The sequence below is a fragment of the Populus alba genome, chromosome 1, assembly GCF_005239225.2.
Source record: "Populus alba chromosome 1, ASM523922v2, whole genome shotgun sequence".
NCBI lineage: Eukaryota > Viridiplantae > Streptophyta > Magnoliopsida > Malpighiales > Salicaceae > Populus > Populus alba.
This window is the reverse complement of record NC_133284.1, coordinates 2,798,785-2,815,869: the sequence shown is the minus strand read 5'-3', so window position 1 is coordinate 2,815,869 and position 17,085 is coordinate 2,798,785. Positions and strand designations below refer to the sequence as shown.

General features: G+C 33.7%; 1 protein-coding gene across 3 annotated transcripts; it reads left to right on the top strand.

Annotated features, from left to right (window-relative positions):
* Window positions 1-5,517: 5,517 nt before the first annotated feature.
* Window positions 5,518-16,588, top strand: LOC118061241 (PH, RCC1 and FYVE domains-containing protein 1). Of its 3 annotated transcripts, none has more exons than XM_073405901.1 (10): window positions 5,518-6,122; window positions 7,643-7,729; window positions 8,900-8,989; window positions 9,787-9,867; window positions 10,040-10,234; window positions 10,317-12,416; window positions 13,053-13,199; window positions 15,169-15,539; window positions 15,665-15,704; window positions 15,919-16,588. In XM_073405901.1, exons 1-10 carry the CDS (start codon window positions 6,066-6,068, stop codon window positions 15,934-15,936), a joined length of 3,186 nt encoding a protein of 1,061 aa, XP_073262002.1. In that variant the 5' UTR covers window positions 5,518-6,065; the 3' UTR covers window positions 15,937-16,588. The 3 variants fall into 3 exon arrangements, 2 of the variants coding, with proteins under 2 accessions (XP_073262002.1, XP_034930554.1); XR_004689552.2 differs by lacking the exon at window positions 15,665-15,704 and having other exon boundaries at window positions 5,520-6,122; window positions 15,919-16,245; window positions 16,365-16,588; XM_035074663.2 differs by lacking the exon at window positions 15,665-15,704 and having other exon boundaries at window positions 5,520-6,122.
* Window positions 16,589-17,085: the final 497 nt, after the last annotated feature.

Sequence of the window (17,085 nt, the reverse complement as noted above, 5' to 3'; positions counted from 1 at the left end):
CTCTTTAAAAAATATATTTTGTAAATCTAAATAAACGAATAAAACATCAATTATTTTAAACTCTTATAAAAAATACATATTTTTACCCCAACTCGAGAACTGTTTTATAAATCTTAAATTCTATACTGTCGCATCACGCCCTTAACGAATATAGTTCAATTCACCCCAACCACTTCTATTTATTTTTAAGAGAAAGATTCTATTTAAAACGAAACACAACAGATTGCTTTATTGATTTTTTTGCCTTTTCAAATTTCATCATGGAACTTAGAGATGAAGACGATAAAAACAGATACCATGTTTTCTTATATATTTTTTTAAAAAATTAAAAATTCATTTTAAAATTATTTTAGAAACATATATATAATTTGTCTACAAAACAAATTTTAAATGAATTTTTTGTTAAATAATATTTATATTGTCTTATTTATTAAGGGTAGAATAGTACTTTCAGTTTAACCTATATATACTTTATTTCTAATTAGGTTAAGACTATGCATTCATAATATACAGTTTATTCAGAATTCTAGCCTCCTTTTTGTGTTTGATCTCAATTAGTTTAACATGGTATCAGAGCTGGTTTTATGGAACGAAGCTTAATCCCAAATTTTTTTTTGGAGTGATATTTTGTCTTCCGCTTCTGCAAAATTAGGTATTTCGACAGTCTCTGCAATTATTTTGGTATTTCGACAGTTTCTGCAATTATTTTGGTATTTCGTCTTCCCTTTAGCTTCTGCAATTTGGTATCTGCGTTCAGTTTTTGCAAATTTGTTTTGTGTTTTGGGAGTAATCGTATAATTTCGAGAAGATATTTGTTTAGTTTCTGCAATTGAGTATTTTGTCTTCCGCTGCTTTTGCATTCTGGTTATTTGTGATTGTTGATTATGGCTACTGAAAGAGATGATTCGCTTCAGTCTGTGAGTGTGAGGTTGGATGGGAAGAACTATTCATATTGGAGTTATGTAATGAGAAATTTCCTTAAGGGTAAGAAGATGTGGGGGTATGTTAGTGGAACTTATGTGATACCTAAGAATATTGAGGAGGGGGATGCTGGTTTGATAGATACATGGGAAGCAAATAATGCAAAGATCATTACTTGGATCAACAATTCTGTTGAGCATTCAATAGGTACGCAGTTGGCGAAATATGAGACAGCAAAAGAGGTTTAGGATCATCTGCAAAGGTTATTCACACAATCAAATTTTGCAAAACAGTATCAATTAGAGAATGATATACGAGCTCTTCATCAGAAGAATATGAGTATTCAAGAGTTTTATTCTGCTATGACAGATCTTTGGGATCAATTGGCTCTTACTGAATCGACAAAATTAAAAGCATGTGGTGCCTATATTGAGCGTAGAGAGCAGCAAAGATTGGTACAGTTTTTAACAGCACTTCGTAGTGATTTCGAAGGACTTAGAGGTTCAATTCTGCATCGTTCTCCACTGCCTTCTGTTGACTCTGTTGTCAGTGAGTTATTGGCTGAAGAAATACGTTTTCAGTCTTATTCTGAAAAAGGAATTCTTTATGCTTCAAATCCTTCAGTACTAGCAGTACCTTCTAGGTCATTCTCTAATCATCAGAATAAGTCTCACACAAGGGTTGGCTTCGATGAGTGCAGCTTCTGTAAGCAGAAAGGTCATTGGAAGGCTTAGTGTCCTAAGTTGAGACATCAGAATCAATCTTGGAAGCCTGAAAATCAGTCACAATCTAATGCTCATAGACCACCTCAGGGTTATAAACCACAACACCACAATACTGCAGCAGTAGCTTCCTCGAGTTCTATTACCGATCCTAATATTTTGGCTGAGCAATTTCAGAAGTTTCTCTCCTTGCAGCCACAAGCAATGTCCGCTTCTTCTTCCATAGGTCAGTTGCCTCATAGTTCCTCAGGTATGTCACATTCTGAATGGGTCTTGGATTCTGGTGCTTCTCATCATATGTCTCCAGATTCCTCATCTTTTACCTTTGTATCCCCTTTATCCTCCATTCCTGTTATGACTGCTGATGGCACTCAAATGCCCTTAGCAGATGTTGGTTCTGTTGTCACACCTCACATGTCTCTCCCTAATGTTTATCTTATTCCACAACTCAAATTGAATCTTGCGTCTGTTGGTCAAATATGTGATTCTGGTGATTATTTAGTCATGTTTTCTGGTTCCTTTTGTTGTATACAGGATCTGCAGTCTCAGAAGCTGATTGGGACAGGCCATAGGGAGAATGGACTATATATTTTGGATGAGTTAAAAGTGACAGTTGATGCTGCTGCCGCTGCTACTACTACAGTTGATTTGTCTTCCTTTCGTTTGAGTATTTCATCTTCTAGTTTTTATTTATGGCATTCCCGTCTAGGTCATGTTTCGTCTTCTCGTTTGAGATTTTTGGCATCCACAGGAGCTTTAGAAAATTTGAAACTGATAATTTTTCAATACTTTATGTTGGGCTAAAAAAGCCTAGTTCAATTCATTTTTTTTTTCTAAGATTTGAGGAAACCCCACTCTTTAAAAAGTATATTTTGTGAATCTAAATGAACGAATAAAACACTATTTATTCCAAATTTTTATAAAAAATACATATTTTTACCCAAACTCGAGAACTGTTTTATAAATCTTAAATTCTATACTGTCGCATCACGCCATTAAAGAATATAGTTCAATTCACCCCAACCACTTCTATTTATTTTTAAGAGAAAGATTCCATTTAAAACGAAACACAACAGATTGCTTTATTGATTTTTTTGCCTTTTCAAATTTCATCATGGAACTTAGAGATGAAGACGATAAAAACAGATACCATGTTTTCTTATATATTTTTTTAAAAAATTAAAAATTCATTTTAAAATTATTTTAGAAACATGTATATAATTTGTCTACAAAACAAATTTTAAATGAATTTTTATCATTACAAAACATAAAGATGATATAAGTGTATTTTCTCTGTATCCAACTATTTGGTCTTTTTTATCAACACACGGTGACTAAACTCTATCTAATAATGATGATATAGAACGCAATATTTTTTTAAAAAATTTCAAACACTTTGGTAACGATACATGTTTTATATCATCAATCAGTTATGGTAATTGGTTTAAAGTCTGTTTATTTACCTAGCCATATATTTAATCACTTGATCCTATTTGTTTTTACATTTTAAAAAATATTTTTAGAAAATTTTGAAAATTTTTTATTTCAATTTAATATTTTTTTGTGTTTTCATATCATTTTAATACGTTGATATCAAAAATAATTTTTTAAAAATAAAAAAATATCATTTTGATGCATTTCTGAGTAAAAAACACTTTAAAAAAATAATCGCAATCATACTACCAAACATGCTAAACTTGAACAACTTTGGTTGATTAATTTTTTTTTTTTTATTATTATTATTATTCTAAACCATCTCTTTTTACAACAACATGGTGCCATGAAACCCTTGTAGTTTTAAGTTCGAGTCCTGTGGTTATTAATATAATAGTTATTGTAACTTTACATGGTTATTAACTTCAAAATTTGTAAGATTAGTCGAGTTACGTGAAAATTAACTCAAACACTTTTATTAATAAAAAAAAATGGTGCCATGAATATTATTCTTCACTGCAAACTAATCTTAATCTTACGTGGTCAAAGTCCAACAAAAAAAACCATAAAAATATATTAGAAAAGGTGTATTAATTGAAATAATATTTGAATTCAACATTCTCTATGATCATTATCCAAAAAAATAATAATTCGTGGATGTCATTAGATTTTTTGATGCAATGACTGTAGTAGTCTTTAGGGTCAAGAAGGGCATCTTCGAGGAGAGAGATTTCATTCACAGGACCCATTTGTGTTCTGCTGCCTTTGGTTGTGAAAACATAAAATTATTTTGGGGCCCAAAATTACTTTTTCTCTGTTTCCTAACAGAATGGCTCTGGGTCTTCATTTATAAGGTGGCCCGGCCTCACTTGATTTAACCTTAGAGGGCTAGTTCCAAACTGCATGCAGCTTTGCCGGGCCCATAAGCTCAGTTGTAGGGCTCTGTTGTTTTTCTCGATCATTATTTTTTTTTCTTCAAAAAAACATTTTGATATGAATCTTACCATTAAGTAAAACCCTGTTTTGGAACATGTTTAACTTATATTTTTAAAAATTTTAATTTTTTTATATATTTTGAATTATTTTAATATACTGATGTTAAAAATAATTTTAAAAATTAAAAAATATTATTTTAATATATTTTGACATAAAAAATATTTTAAAAAATAATACAATAAATTAGATTTGATGGGGAAATATTGGTAGCAAACTCACAAGACGACAAAACAAAACGGTACCGTAAAATGAACGAAAAGTTCCTCGATAGGCCCCAGTCTCACATGGCAAAAATCTCGATGGTCTCATGACCACGCGACAAACACTAAGAAGTCAGCATCGTTGACTAAAGTCAGTTCAATAAATAAATAAATAAATGAATTGACCCAAGGCAATGGCATGTTCTGCGTGTCCACGTGCTTCAAATTGGAGTCCGAGGTTGTGAGTACATAATATTTTTTATGGAAGTATATTTTAGTTGGAATATCCCTATCGAGTAAGGACAAGGAAATTATAAGAAAATATTTTTTTAATGAGTACATTATTTGTTGTTTTGAACATGAATATTTAGTAATAATATAGTTTTACTACAGGAAAGTTAACTCTCATTAATGATTTTTTTTTAAAATTGTTTTAATTATTTCTTTATATACCAAAATTAATACGAGATTGTTTCCATTAAACTTTCATATATTTTCATATATCAAAATACATATTTAGAAGTATAGTTATGGTTATTTTTTAAAGTAATTTTCATGCTAAAATACATTAAAATTATATATTTTTTTATTTTTTAAAAATTATTTTTGAAATTAACACATCAAAACAATCCAAAACATACAAAAAAAATTTTAATAAAAAAAATTAATTTTTTTAAGAACATGGTTTGCATAACATTCTCAAACAATACTACAACTTCAATTATAATTTCTTTAAAAATATTCTTCCATGTATCAAAACTAAATATTTATAGAATTCTATAAACAAATTAAATATTTATGAACCTTTTTACTCATAATTTAAGTTTATAAAATCTAAACTAGTATTATTAAATCTGATACATTCAATCTTTAATTCAAGTTGAATTTTAAATTTAACAAATTAAATATGAGTTAACATGATGTATCTTTAATTCAAGTCAATCCATGATCCCATAAATAGAAGCAAAACCAATATAAACCTTGATTTGTTTTTTTTGTTTTTAAATCTTAAAATAATATTATTTTAAATTAATTCTACTAATCCACCCAGTTGATACCACAAGCGTAGCAAAATCTAATAACCTTAATCTAAATTATACAATTAGATATTTATCCCTATATTATTATTATTATTATTGTAACAATTCTTATTGAAATTAGTAAATTCAATTTACCATAAATTTACTCGCGGTGGCGGTAACGGGAAAATTTGAGTGATTTCTCGAACATGTGCCTTTAGGGCACAATTGAGGGGAAAAAAATAAATCAAAATCAATCATTTCAAGAACTCTCAATTTTTCTCTCTCTCTCTTAATTAAATAACAGATTCTCTCTCACTCTGCCACTCCACTCTCATCAATAACAAACAAACGAACGAGCTTGCCTTTCCCTATTTCCTTTCCCTTTTCTCTCTCGCATTTTCTCCCAAACCAAACAAAAAAAAAAAAACACATTTCCTCGAATCCAACGGACTTAACAGAATATTCGATTACATCATATTCTCTCGTCGTGCTGCGTTAAAACCTAACAATCATCCTTTTTCCTAGTCGATTCCGCCGATTTATTTTTTACGTTTTTGACTGTTCAAGATTGAATCGATTGGTTTTGCAATTTTTTTAGCTGTTCGAGATTTTATTCTTGGTAATGTGAGGGTTTCGAGGAGCTGAGAGTGAGTGATTTAGGGTTCAAATGAGGCAATGTGTGTTTGTGTAGGTGGATTTTGTTGTCGTTGTGGTGGTGGTGCGATGTGTAGGGTTGTGTTAGAGTTTTGATCGTGTCAAGATTGGAGAGAATGGCTACTTTGGAGCCGGCGTTGAGAGTGGGCCCCTTAGAGAGAGATGTTGAATTGGTAATTTTTTGTTAGTGTTTATTGGTACAATAAAGTGTTATTGATTTTGCTAATTAATATTTCGTTGATGATTAAGAAGTTTAGTGTTATGTTTGTGTCGTAGATTTGTTTTTTCTTTTTGATATTAGAGTGCAATGTGGTTGTGTTAAAAGCATAAGCAGGTAAATGGCGATGCTGATTAAATGTTAAAGTCATTTAGCATTGACTGTGTTTGCTGGCCTTCTGGTTATGTTGAGTTTTCATTTCTTTGAATCTTTGGTTTCATAACTTTTTTCAAACCAGCGAGATGGAATTTGAGGGTTTTTGATGAATTATGTCAGTTGTTCTGCGGCCACTGATTTTCATTTAAGCTACCAAGTGCGTTAAGAGATCATAAATTTGTTTGAATCGTGAAATGCTATTATAGGATGTGTTTGTGTCAACATGTCATCACATGTGGTTATTGGCTCGTAATGGACTATTCTGGTTGAATTTTTAGGGTAAGCTAATTGCAATTGTACGTTTCTTAAGTTGACTTTTCATTTCTTTGAATCTTTGGTTTCATAAATTGTTTCAAATTAGTGAAATGGGATTTGAGGGTTTTTGATGAATTATGTCAATTTTCTGTGGCCAATTTTCTTTTAAGCTACCAAGTGCAATAAGAGATCATAAAATTGTTTGAATTGTGAAATGCTATTATAGGATGTGTTTGTGTCAACATGTCATCACATGTGATTATTGGCAAGTCTTAATGGACTATTCTAGTCGACTTTTTAGGGTAAGCTAATTGCATTTGTACATTTCTTAAGTGTGCATGAGCGAGTCTTACATTGGGCACTAACACATAAGTGCTAGTGATGGTAGGATATATGGAAAAACATCAAGACATACTGTTAAGGCTCAACTTTATGCATGTTTCTCCGGAAATTTTCAAAAAATGGTGAATATAAATAATATAGTCAGGAAAAATGTTGTTTGTACTATCTGTAATGCAATTTGGAGCACAGACTAACAACTCAATTTGCACCTTTTTGTCTTGGTGAGTGGTCATATCTATCTGGCATCAATAATTTGTGAATATTCACTCAGATGGTATCTATGTCACGGGCTCAATACAAAGTACCCATTATTTTTACTACTTTGCAGGGCAGTGCACCATCCCCTCTTATTTCTATAATAGAAACCAAGACTTATGTTGGTATCTGGGATAAGAGAAAAGATTTGAATAGATTATGGACCATGAGCATGAAAGAAATTGAAGAAAAAAGAGATAAGAATCTGCTTATTGTGAGATATAATCATACAGTTGCACTATTAGATTTTTCTCCACGATGAGAAAAAATTGTACATCTCTGGAAGTTCTACTTGTGATGCATGTACAAAACCATGAATGTTATTCTAAAAAATTGTACATCTCTGGAAGTTCTACTTGTGATGCATGTACAAAACCATGAATGTTATTCTCTTCACCTATAAGATCACTGTGCATAGCATGCTTAGTTTATTTTCAATTTAGTTTCATGCTGCAATTTTTTCTGCAGGCCATCACCGCTCTTAAAAGAGGAGCTCAGTTGCTCAAGTATGGCCGTAGAGGGAGGCCCAAGTTTTGCCCCTTCAGGCTGTCAAATGTAAGATTACATTTTAGGCATGTGTTTGAATCTTACTTTTTATCTCTCTCTTTTTGAGGCAAATCAAACTGATACTGGTTGAGGAAATTATGGTTAGCTATTTATATACATGTTTCTCTTCTCTCAATAGAAGCTAGATACGGTACTGCCTCCTTTTCAATTAGATTGATTCATACATTCATCTACATTTGCTAATCTGTTTTTATGATGCGTGCACTCTTCATGCCATATTTTTTATGGATGCTTAGCAATTTTTGTTGCACTTTGCCAAGTTTAGATTATGATGCAATGTTGAGAATTGGATGGACCAGAAACTGCCATTATCTGTGAATTCATTTGTCTCATCAAAGGCTGAAATGAAGAAAGTCAGGTCTACTAAGGTTTCATAAAATTTTAGCAGAACACGTTTCCAGCTTTATGTATTGGTGATAATATGGTGAATGGATAAAAGAAAGGCACTAGTATTCTTGTCATCATGGTAGGAAGGAAAGTGGCCTAACCCCTATACGTATGGGAATATGGACCTCCGAGACTTTATGCAGAAAATACCGTAGAGGCATTTACTTTTGCATTGGTCTCGAAAACTACTTTTAGGATGTCTAGTAAACTGTGCTGGTTATCCTTCTCAGCACCCCTGCTCTGTTTCTAGCTAAACATGTACATGATAGAGGAACTAAAGATCTATGAGGGTAATTAAATTGAAGCTGAAAAATATGAGTTAGTGATAAGGCTTGTGATGGTGCTAATCTTGCTGTTCAGGCCATTTGGTTTGATAACCTTGGTCTGTGCTGCTTCCTAATCAAAAGATAAGAGAGCACCTTTCCCTGCAGTTTCAGGTTTTGCTATCAGTGTCTGAATGCATGCATGCATGACATGTAGTATTGCTTGGTGTTGCACTCTATTATATTTATGTCAAGTCCTGTCATGTGCTTTTGTAGGTGCTGCATTTTAATGCTGCAAGACAGTTGGTCCTTTAATTTTTTATATTTTTTGCCATTTCTAGATTATAAGCTTTTTACATGCTACTTCTGGTAATTTATGTAAATGTGCTGTTTTGGGTATGTTATGTTTTGATGCTGTAGGATATTGACTATTGAGCTCTGCTGTAATTCACCTCTATTAAAATTCTGTATGCTGTAATATGTATGCCTTTGGTTTTGGTTCTTTCAGGATGAATCTGCTCTAATATGGATATCTGGGAAAGAGGAGAAATATCTTAAACTTAGCCATGTCTCCAGAATTATCCCTGGTCAGCGCACTGTAAGTTTATCCATATTGAGGTCCTGTACAACTTTTGTATGTTGCTTACGGATTGCTTTTCATGATTTTGCAGCAGATCAATTTTGGGTTTTCTTTTTTCAAGTTAATAGTCAGTTTAAATTATTTTTTTTTCTTATTTTTAAGCATCTAGCGTGTTAGTAGTGTGAGTAACTTGGGTTTTCAAAATGGTTGAGCTCCAGCTGCCCTTGCATGTTGATACTGCTGCTTTACACTTCACCAGATCAGGGATGCATGCTCATAAATGTGAAGTTTCAATGAATTAAGCTATCCATTTTTATGTGAATTAATGGAAACGAAATTGCAAGGATACTGGCTATTGACATTTGAAGCTTCTATTTTAGATTTTACTTTGAAGCAACGTGTCTTTGTGCATCTACTGTCTTCTAGCTTTCAAAAGCTGTACTGTTTATTCCTAGGAAGAGGCTCGGTGACTATTTGGTTTTTATAGAAAAAATGGTTTTTGATGGACACTTCATTTTGCAATGTTTTCTGTATTTACCTTGAACATTGGAGCTAATAATAAAACCACAAGGTGCAGTGAATCTATGCTTGTAAATTAATTCATTTACTTGTGATGATTTATCTTATGTTGTGCTGCATGTTTGTTGTCTGCTTCTGATGATTATGGTTTTTGCTTTATTCTTTCTTTCCCCTTGAGAAAACATGAAAACTTTGCTTGCAAGTGTCGGGTAGTTTTTCAATTACTTTTAAGATTCTATGTTTATTTAATGGAACAATGATTACTAACTGATTGTTCTCAATTTTGCTTACTACAGCCAATTTTTCAGAGGTATCCTCGTCCTGAGAAGGAATACCAGTCATTTTCTCTAATTTATAATGACAGGTCTTTAGATTTGGTATGTATTAAAGGCCAGTTCTTCATCCTTTGTCAACAAAGTTATGCCATGTTAAAAAATCTTTAGAGTCCATCTTCTGTATTTGCATAGTCTCTGCTCCTTTAAGTAATGTACCAAACCCCTTATTAGCTGAAAAATTTCATCATCCACTCATCAAGCTCAGTTTTGCCAGATATGCAAGGACAAAGAAGAAGCTGAAGTCTGGTTTACTGGTCTAAAGGCACTAATATCACATCACCAGCTTTGGAAAAAGAGAGAAGAAACTAGAAATGATGGACTTTTATCTGAGGCAAATAGTCCTAGAGCATACACCCTTAGAAGTTCTCCTTTGAGCTTTGCAATTGGCAGTGATGATAGTTCAATGAAGGTATGTTTTATTGCTTCCTCATTCTCAAAAGTATGTTTCAGTGCTATGCACGTTAAAGAGAATTTTCTTTTCACTGATATAGGATGGAACAGATCCTCTTCGTCTTCGTACTCCATATGATAGTCCTCCTAAAGCTGGTTTAGAGAAGACATTGTCTGATGCAGTGTACACTGTGCCTCCCAAGGTTTTATTTCCATTAGAATCTGCCTGTGGGCCAGGCTCAGATGAAACAACAGGTCGTATGAAGAATACAATTACGGAAGCTTTTAGGGTCAGTTTATCAAGTGCTGTTAGTTCATCAAGTCAAGGCTCTGGCCGTGATGACAATGATGCTTTAGGGGATGTTTATATTTGGGGTGAAGGCACTGGTGACGGCATTCTAGGTGGTGGAGTTCATAAAATTGGAGGTTCTGATATTCAGATGGATTCTTTTGTGCCAAAAGCCTTGGAATCTGCAGTTCTATTAGATGTTCAGGCTATAGCTTGTGGTCGGCAACATGCTGCTTTGGTAACAAAACAAGGGGAAGTTTTCTCTTGGGGAGAGGAACTTGGTGGCAGACTTGGACATGGTGTGGACTCTGATGTCTCACATCCAAAGTTTGTAGATGGACTAAAAAATTTCAATGTTGAACTTGTAGCATGTGGAGAATATCTTTCTTGTGCAGTAACACTCTCTGGTGATTTGTACATATGGGGTGGTAATGCTTATAATTTTGGGCTCCTGGGATGTGGCAGTGAAGCTACTCAGTGGGTTCCAAGAAAGTTAAGTGGACCTCTAGAGGGAATACATGTCTCATCAGTTTCATGTGGACCATGGCACACGGCTGTTGTAAGCTCTGCTGGCCAATTGTTTACATTTGGAGATGGAACCTTTGGGGTTTTAGGACATGGAGACCGAAGTAGTGTGTCAACACCCAGGGAGGTCGAGTCCCTTAAGGGCCTCCGCACCATGCGAGTAGCTTGTGGTGTGTGGCACACAGCTGCAGTTGTTGAAGTCATGGTTGGGTCATCAAGTTCCAGTAATTGTTCTTCAGGAAAACTCTTCACGTGGGGGGATGGAGATAAAGGTCGTCTTGGGCATGGTGATAAGGAAGCTAGACTGGTGCCCACTCATGTTGCTACTCTTGTTGAACCCAGCTTCTGTCAAGTTGCCTGTGGTCACAGCCTCACTGCTGCTCTTACAACCTCGGGCCAAGTTTACACCATGGGAAGCCCTGTCTATGGTCAATTGGGGAATCCTCAAGCGGATGGCAAGGTCCCTACTCGTGTTGAGGGAAAGCTCATGAAAAACTTTGTTGAAGAGTTAGCCTGTGGGGCTTATCATGTTGCAGTTTTGACCTCAAGAACTGAAGTTTACACATGGGGAAAGGGTGCAAATGGCAGACTAGGCCATGGTGATACAGATGATAGAAATTTCCCATCTATTGTTGAAGCTTTGAAAGACAAACAGGTTAAAGGTATTGTCTGTGGCACTAGTTTTACTGCAGCTATCTGTCTTCATAAATGGGTATCCGGTATTGATCAATCAATGTGTTCCGGTTGCCGCTTGCCATTTAATTTCAAACGGAAACGGCACAATTGTTATAATTGTGGGCTTGTTTTTTGCCATTCATGCAGTGGTAAAAAGTCCCTCAAGGCTTCAATGGCGCCAAATCCTAACAAACCTTACCGTGTCTGTGATTATTGTTTTAGCAAAATTAGAAGAAGCACCGGAACTGACTCATCAGTTCACTCTACTCTTAGTAGAAGAGGAAGTGAGAGTCAGGGACTAAATGAAGTCACAGAAAAGAGTGAAAATTCGAATACAAGATCACGTGCTAAGCTTGGAAGAAACTTCTCTATGGAATCATCTAAAGAGGTGGAAAGTGTATCTTCCAGAAGAAACAGGAAGTCAAGCTCCATTAGCACTCAGGTTTCACCCTCTGCTTATGATGTTTCTCAGCGAAATGCATTTAACAACTCTAAATCATTTGGATCCTCCAAGAAATTTTTCTCAGCTTCTGTTCCTGGATCAAGAATTGTGTCTCGAGCAGCATCTCCAACATCAAGACGATCTAGTCCCCCTCGCGCTACAACACCAACCCCAACTCTCTCAGTGCATGAGTTGCCGAAAGTTGCCGTGGATGGTACTGGAAGGTTAAATGACGGCCTGTGTGATGAAGTTGTAAAATTAAGAGCTCAGGTAGACATAACTACCTTCTATGGTTTCAGTTATCTATTCCTAAAATTTCCTGTTTTGAGCGACATTAGGCATGCCCATCCCCTCACACATTAACCTAGGAATTTATTGTCAGTGGCTGAACATTTACCATCACAAACATTTTTGCAAAGATTGGAAGTGTATACATCGTGTGTTATCATGCTGCATGAAATTATAAAATATATCTTGTCTCCTTTTTAAACAACCAAAAAAAAAAAACTGTCTTTTCTATGGTTCGAATCCTTTTGTTGCTGTATTGAGAGTCTCCTTTTTGTCCTTTGGTTATAGTTTATTATGAGTTTCTTACGCTTGCTTCTTTAGGATTTTATTTTCCCTGGGTGGAGATGGGCGAAGTTGTTTTGCAATACTGTATGTTGTAATTAACATGGAGACAAAGATCTGTGCTGGTGATAGGTCTAATTTTGAAACCTCTCATCGTCATTGTTACTATGGTTAATGACATGGTTGGATTAAGATCCAGTTTAGAGCTGCATGGTCATAATGAAACAAATATAAGTGACTTTAGTGATTTTCTTCTGGCCACATTATTGTGCTTGTAAAGCACTTTGCTTAGGTCACGTCATTGATTAATTATGGCTGACTGGTTGTGTAATGCAGGTCGAAGAACTTACACATAAAGCTCAGCTTCAGGAAGTTGAGCTGGAAAGAACAACCAGTCGGTTAAAGGAGGCTGTTGCAGTAGCAGAGGAGGAGACTGCGAAATGCAAGGCAGCAAAGGAAGTAATTAAGTCACTCACTGCCCAAGTAAGTTAAAATCTCATGTTTATAACCTCATAGTCCTCGCTGGAGATAACTTTTTTTAAGGGCATGAGAGTCTAGCAACGTGCACTCACAAAATATAAGGTATTCTGCATTTCAATACAAAGGTGCTAGATCTGATATGAGCAAAGTTTGTTTTGAATTTCAAAATGTAGGATTAGAGGACAATATTAGGACAACGCTTTTGGTATCATATGAATGTATTTTGGAATCTCTTGGAATTGTTTATGCGTTATTCTTGGACCATAATTCAACTATTTATGCTCTTTCTTTTTTTTTTCTAATCTTTTGATGGCCTTGTGTGCCTAACACAATGGATCAATTAATTTGGAGGTATAATTCATATCAAAACAAATTCCAAGTTAAAAAATGGATGTTACCATAATTCATCTAATCATACCTTTTTTTAATCTTTTGCCAGTCTTGTGTCCTAACACAATGGATCAATTAATTTGGAGGTCTAATTAATATCATAACAAATTCAAGTTAAAAAATGGATGATTGAGCCTTGCGTTATTTTTTAAAATGTCAAGTTCAATTAATAACAAATTAATTGAAATCATATTTTATGTTTGTAGGTTATAATGTTCATTATTTATAGGAAGCTTTTAATAATCTTCTCGGAATAGAAAAAACTAGAATCATGATCAATGATTTAGTTAACAAAATTGCATGTATTCTCATATTTTAACAAGAATACTCTATTGTTATATAAATAACTTAATAAACTTGTAGACAAAATGTCAACAAATCATTATCTTATAAATTCATATTATTTGGAGAAAAAATTATTTGAACAAGGACATTTAATATGAGCAGATTGATTGACTTGCAAATATTATAATGTAAGTGATTATGATATTATACCTATCACTTTTTCTAAAAAATAATTTGGACATCGATTATCTTTGTCAAACTACCATTCAACATTAAGAAAATATTTAAGCAATGAAAAATAAGTAGAAAACACCTAGTGATTTTCAAGAAAAGAGTGAGAAGTAACATGTGTCTCTGCTTCAATTTAAAATTCAAATTTTAGTTGAGATTTTTAATGGAATTGAATAGGGGGTGAATTTAAAAACATTTTGATATATGAAGAGTTCAATTGTAATTTTTTGAATATAGGCTATATATGATTGAACTATTGGAATTCAAGGATGAGAAGTGTCATTTAAGTGTATTTATAATTTTCGTTATTATACCAAAAATTTAAGAATTGTTTAAGGATTTACTCTTATACCATGTTTGCTATTTGTCTCATTCTATATATATATATAAGAAAATTATTGTAATTGCATATACATAATACCTTAGACATTTTCTTTAATATTAATGGATAATATTGTCAGATTAATTAATAATGCAAGATTCTTTCAATAATAGGTTAACGAAATATTTTAATGATTTGATATTGAATTTAGTTAAGAATAAAGGAAGTTAGTTATTAAAAGATGAAGTAGATAGAAAATTATTTTCTTAGTTTATAATTATGAAATTATAGAATATTATATATTTTATTGCATCAATTATTGAGTAAACATTTTCAATCTCATTCTAATAACTATCAACATTTTGTTCTCACTTAATAGCTAAATATTTTTAATTTTATTCAAAATTATTAATGATTTAGGAATCAAATAATCTATTGATCATATCTTTCCGACTATTTTGTAGCCACGTACTCCTTATATCAGCACTTCACTTGTCTAAATAGGAAGACAATGCAAATCACATGCGAAGCATGTAACATAAAAGCTAGTAAAATAAAATTGCATGAGCCATACTAAATAGGTAAGGTCGACATAAACTCCATCTGGAAATGTTGTTTTTGTGGCATGGATGCAATCAACAGGGTACTTATTAGCTGCACTGTGTCAAAAAACTAAAAATTTGTAGGTTTTTTAAATATATCAGACAATCATCTTAATTTACATGTTTAATCTTTTTAATATAGTTGAAAGATGTGGCGGAGAGGGTTCCTGTCGGAGCAGCAAGAAACAACAATTCACCCTCTTTTTATTACTCTAGCAACACTCCTCTACGGGCTGTTTCTCCTGGAGTTCTTGAGCAACTCAGGGGTCCCAGAACATGTCATGAACAAGATTCAAACGGATCAAACAGCCTGGTGTCAGCACCCACCACTAATCAAACTCCACATCACTCTGAAGTGGCACACATAGAAGCAACACTAAGGAATAAGAACAGAACGGCAAAAGTTGAACCCACTAATGGCGATGAATGGGTTGAGCAAGATGAACCAGGCGTATATATTACCCTTGTTTCCTTGCCTGGAGGTGCCAAAGATCTCAAGCGTGTCCGTTTCAGGTATTCTCAAATCATTACACTTGTTCTCCTCCACTTCTCCCCTACCTGTCCACCTTCTATGATCGCTTTGTTTCTCCCCTCTGTTACAACAAGTTGACTGCTTGACCCCTGATATTTTCTCTCAGTGGAATGCAGCCATTATTAGCTTTGGCCTTAACTAATGTGGTAAAGTTCCTGGCTGCTTTTAGGTTCATATTTTGCGAGTATATGAGTTTGGACCATACAGGTTTCTGTACTGCCTCTAGTACTTGTTCTCTAAAGGTTCCACCATCCCGGTGGAAGCATTCCAAGTGGAGAACTAAAATTTTATAAATTAGTAATTTCTATATTCTGTATTGGCAACCTTATGCTATTGCATGTTGAACTACTTTTACTGCAGTCGAAAGCGTTTCAGTGAAAAACAAGCAGAACAATGGTGGGCATCCAACAGAGCCAGATTATATCAGCAATACAATGTTCCCATGGGTGAGAGGTCTCTTGTTAGTGTGGGGAGGGAAGGGTTAGCCCATTGACCCGCCACATCTAATATGCAACTTGACTAGTATTTTGCCAAATGCTATGTCTTTGCTGCAATATCAGAAATTGGATATAAATTTCTAGTCGAGATTGGAATTTGGAGGAAGCCAATTTTGTTTTTTAGAGGGTGGAGGCGGGTGGAAGTTTTTTCTCCCTCAGATCTCGTTTCTTCCGCTTTCAATTTCTTCCCGTAAGTGTATCCATATTCTCTCTTCCTCTAATATTATTATTATATTATTATTATTATTATTGTTTTTTGAGGGGAGTGTTGAAAGGTCGTAAGGGGCTATGTAAATTTTTTGTAAGTAGGTTGCTGACATCGAAATCAAACAGCTGCCTTGTAAATTCATAAGCAAAATACAATACAGATTGTCTGCCGTCCATAGAGGGAATGCATGTATTCCAATTTTTGTTAAAACCTCAAATTCAGTGGTGAAGATGCAAGCCACCGGTTCTCCTTTTCTTCGTTATTAAATTGTATTCTCTAAGCACAGTTGTTAATGGGATAGATAGCTCCGTGTCTCGTAATTTTATGTTTGGTGTCATATAATTCCTTTTCTTTCTTCCAAAATTATATTCTAAGTTTGATCCATTGAAAAAAAAATTATTACTTGATTTGGCCTTTGCCGGATTATCTTCTAGCTGGGATGTTTATAACCTGATTCTTTATTAATCAAACAATATTTTCTTTTACAAATATATAATGAAGCATTATCATGAAAAACAATACTATAAACTCTGATAGGGTAAAAAATCTTCATTAAAAAAAAAAAAAACTAAGTCTCTCAGTGAAGTTACTATATCTCAGGATACAGTTTACTATTTACGACTAACATAATTACTATGTTTCCTATTGACCCGTAATTCTTTTAACTATGTATTGGGTTATGTTGGTGATTTTGGTTTTTAAATGTACGGTCAGATTAATAATTTTGTATTTTTAACTTTTGAATAAAATAATTCAATTACCAGCTATTCAAGGGTAATTTTGTATTTTTATTTTATATATAATAGTGTAATTATTTCTATA

Coding starts and splice junctions, on each gene's coding strand:
- LOC118061241 (XM_035074663.2), top strand. CDS start 6,066: ATGGCTACTTTGGAGCCGGCGTTGAGAGTGGGCCCCTTAGAGAGAGAT. Junction 6,123..7,642: donor TAGAGAGAGATGTTGAATTG/GTAATTTTTTGT, acceptor TTTTTTCTGCAG/GCCATCACCGCTCTTAAAAG. Junction 15,540..15,918: donor CTCAAGCGTGTCCGTTTCAG/GTATTCTCAAAT, acceptor CTTTTACTGCAG/TCGAAAGCGTTTCAGTGAAA.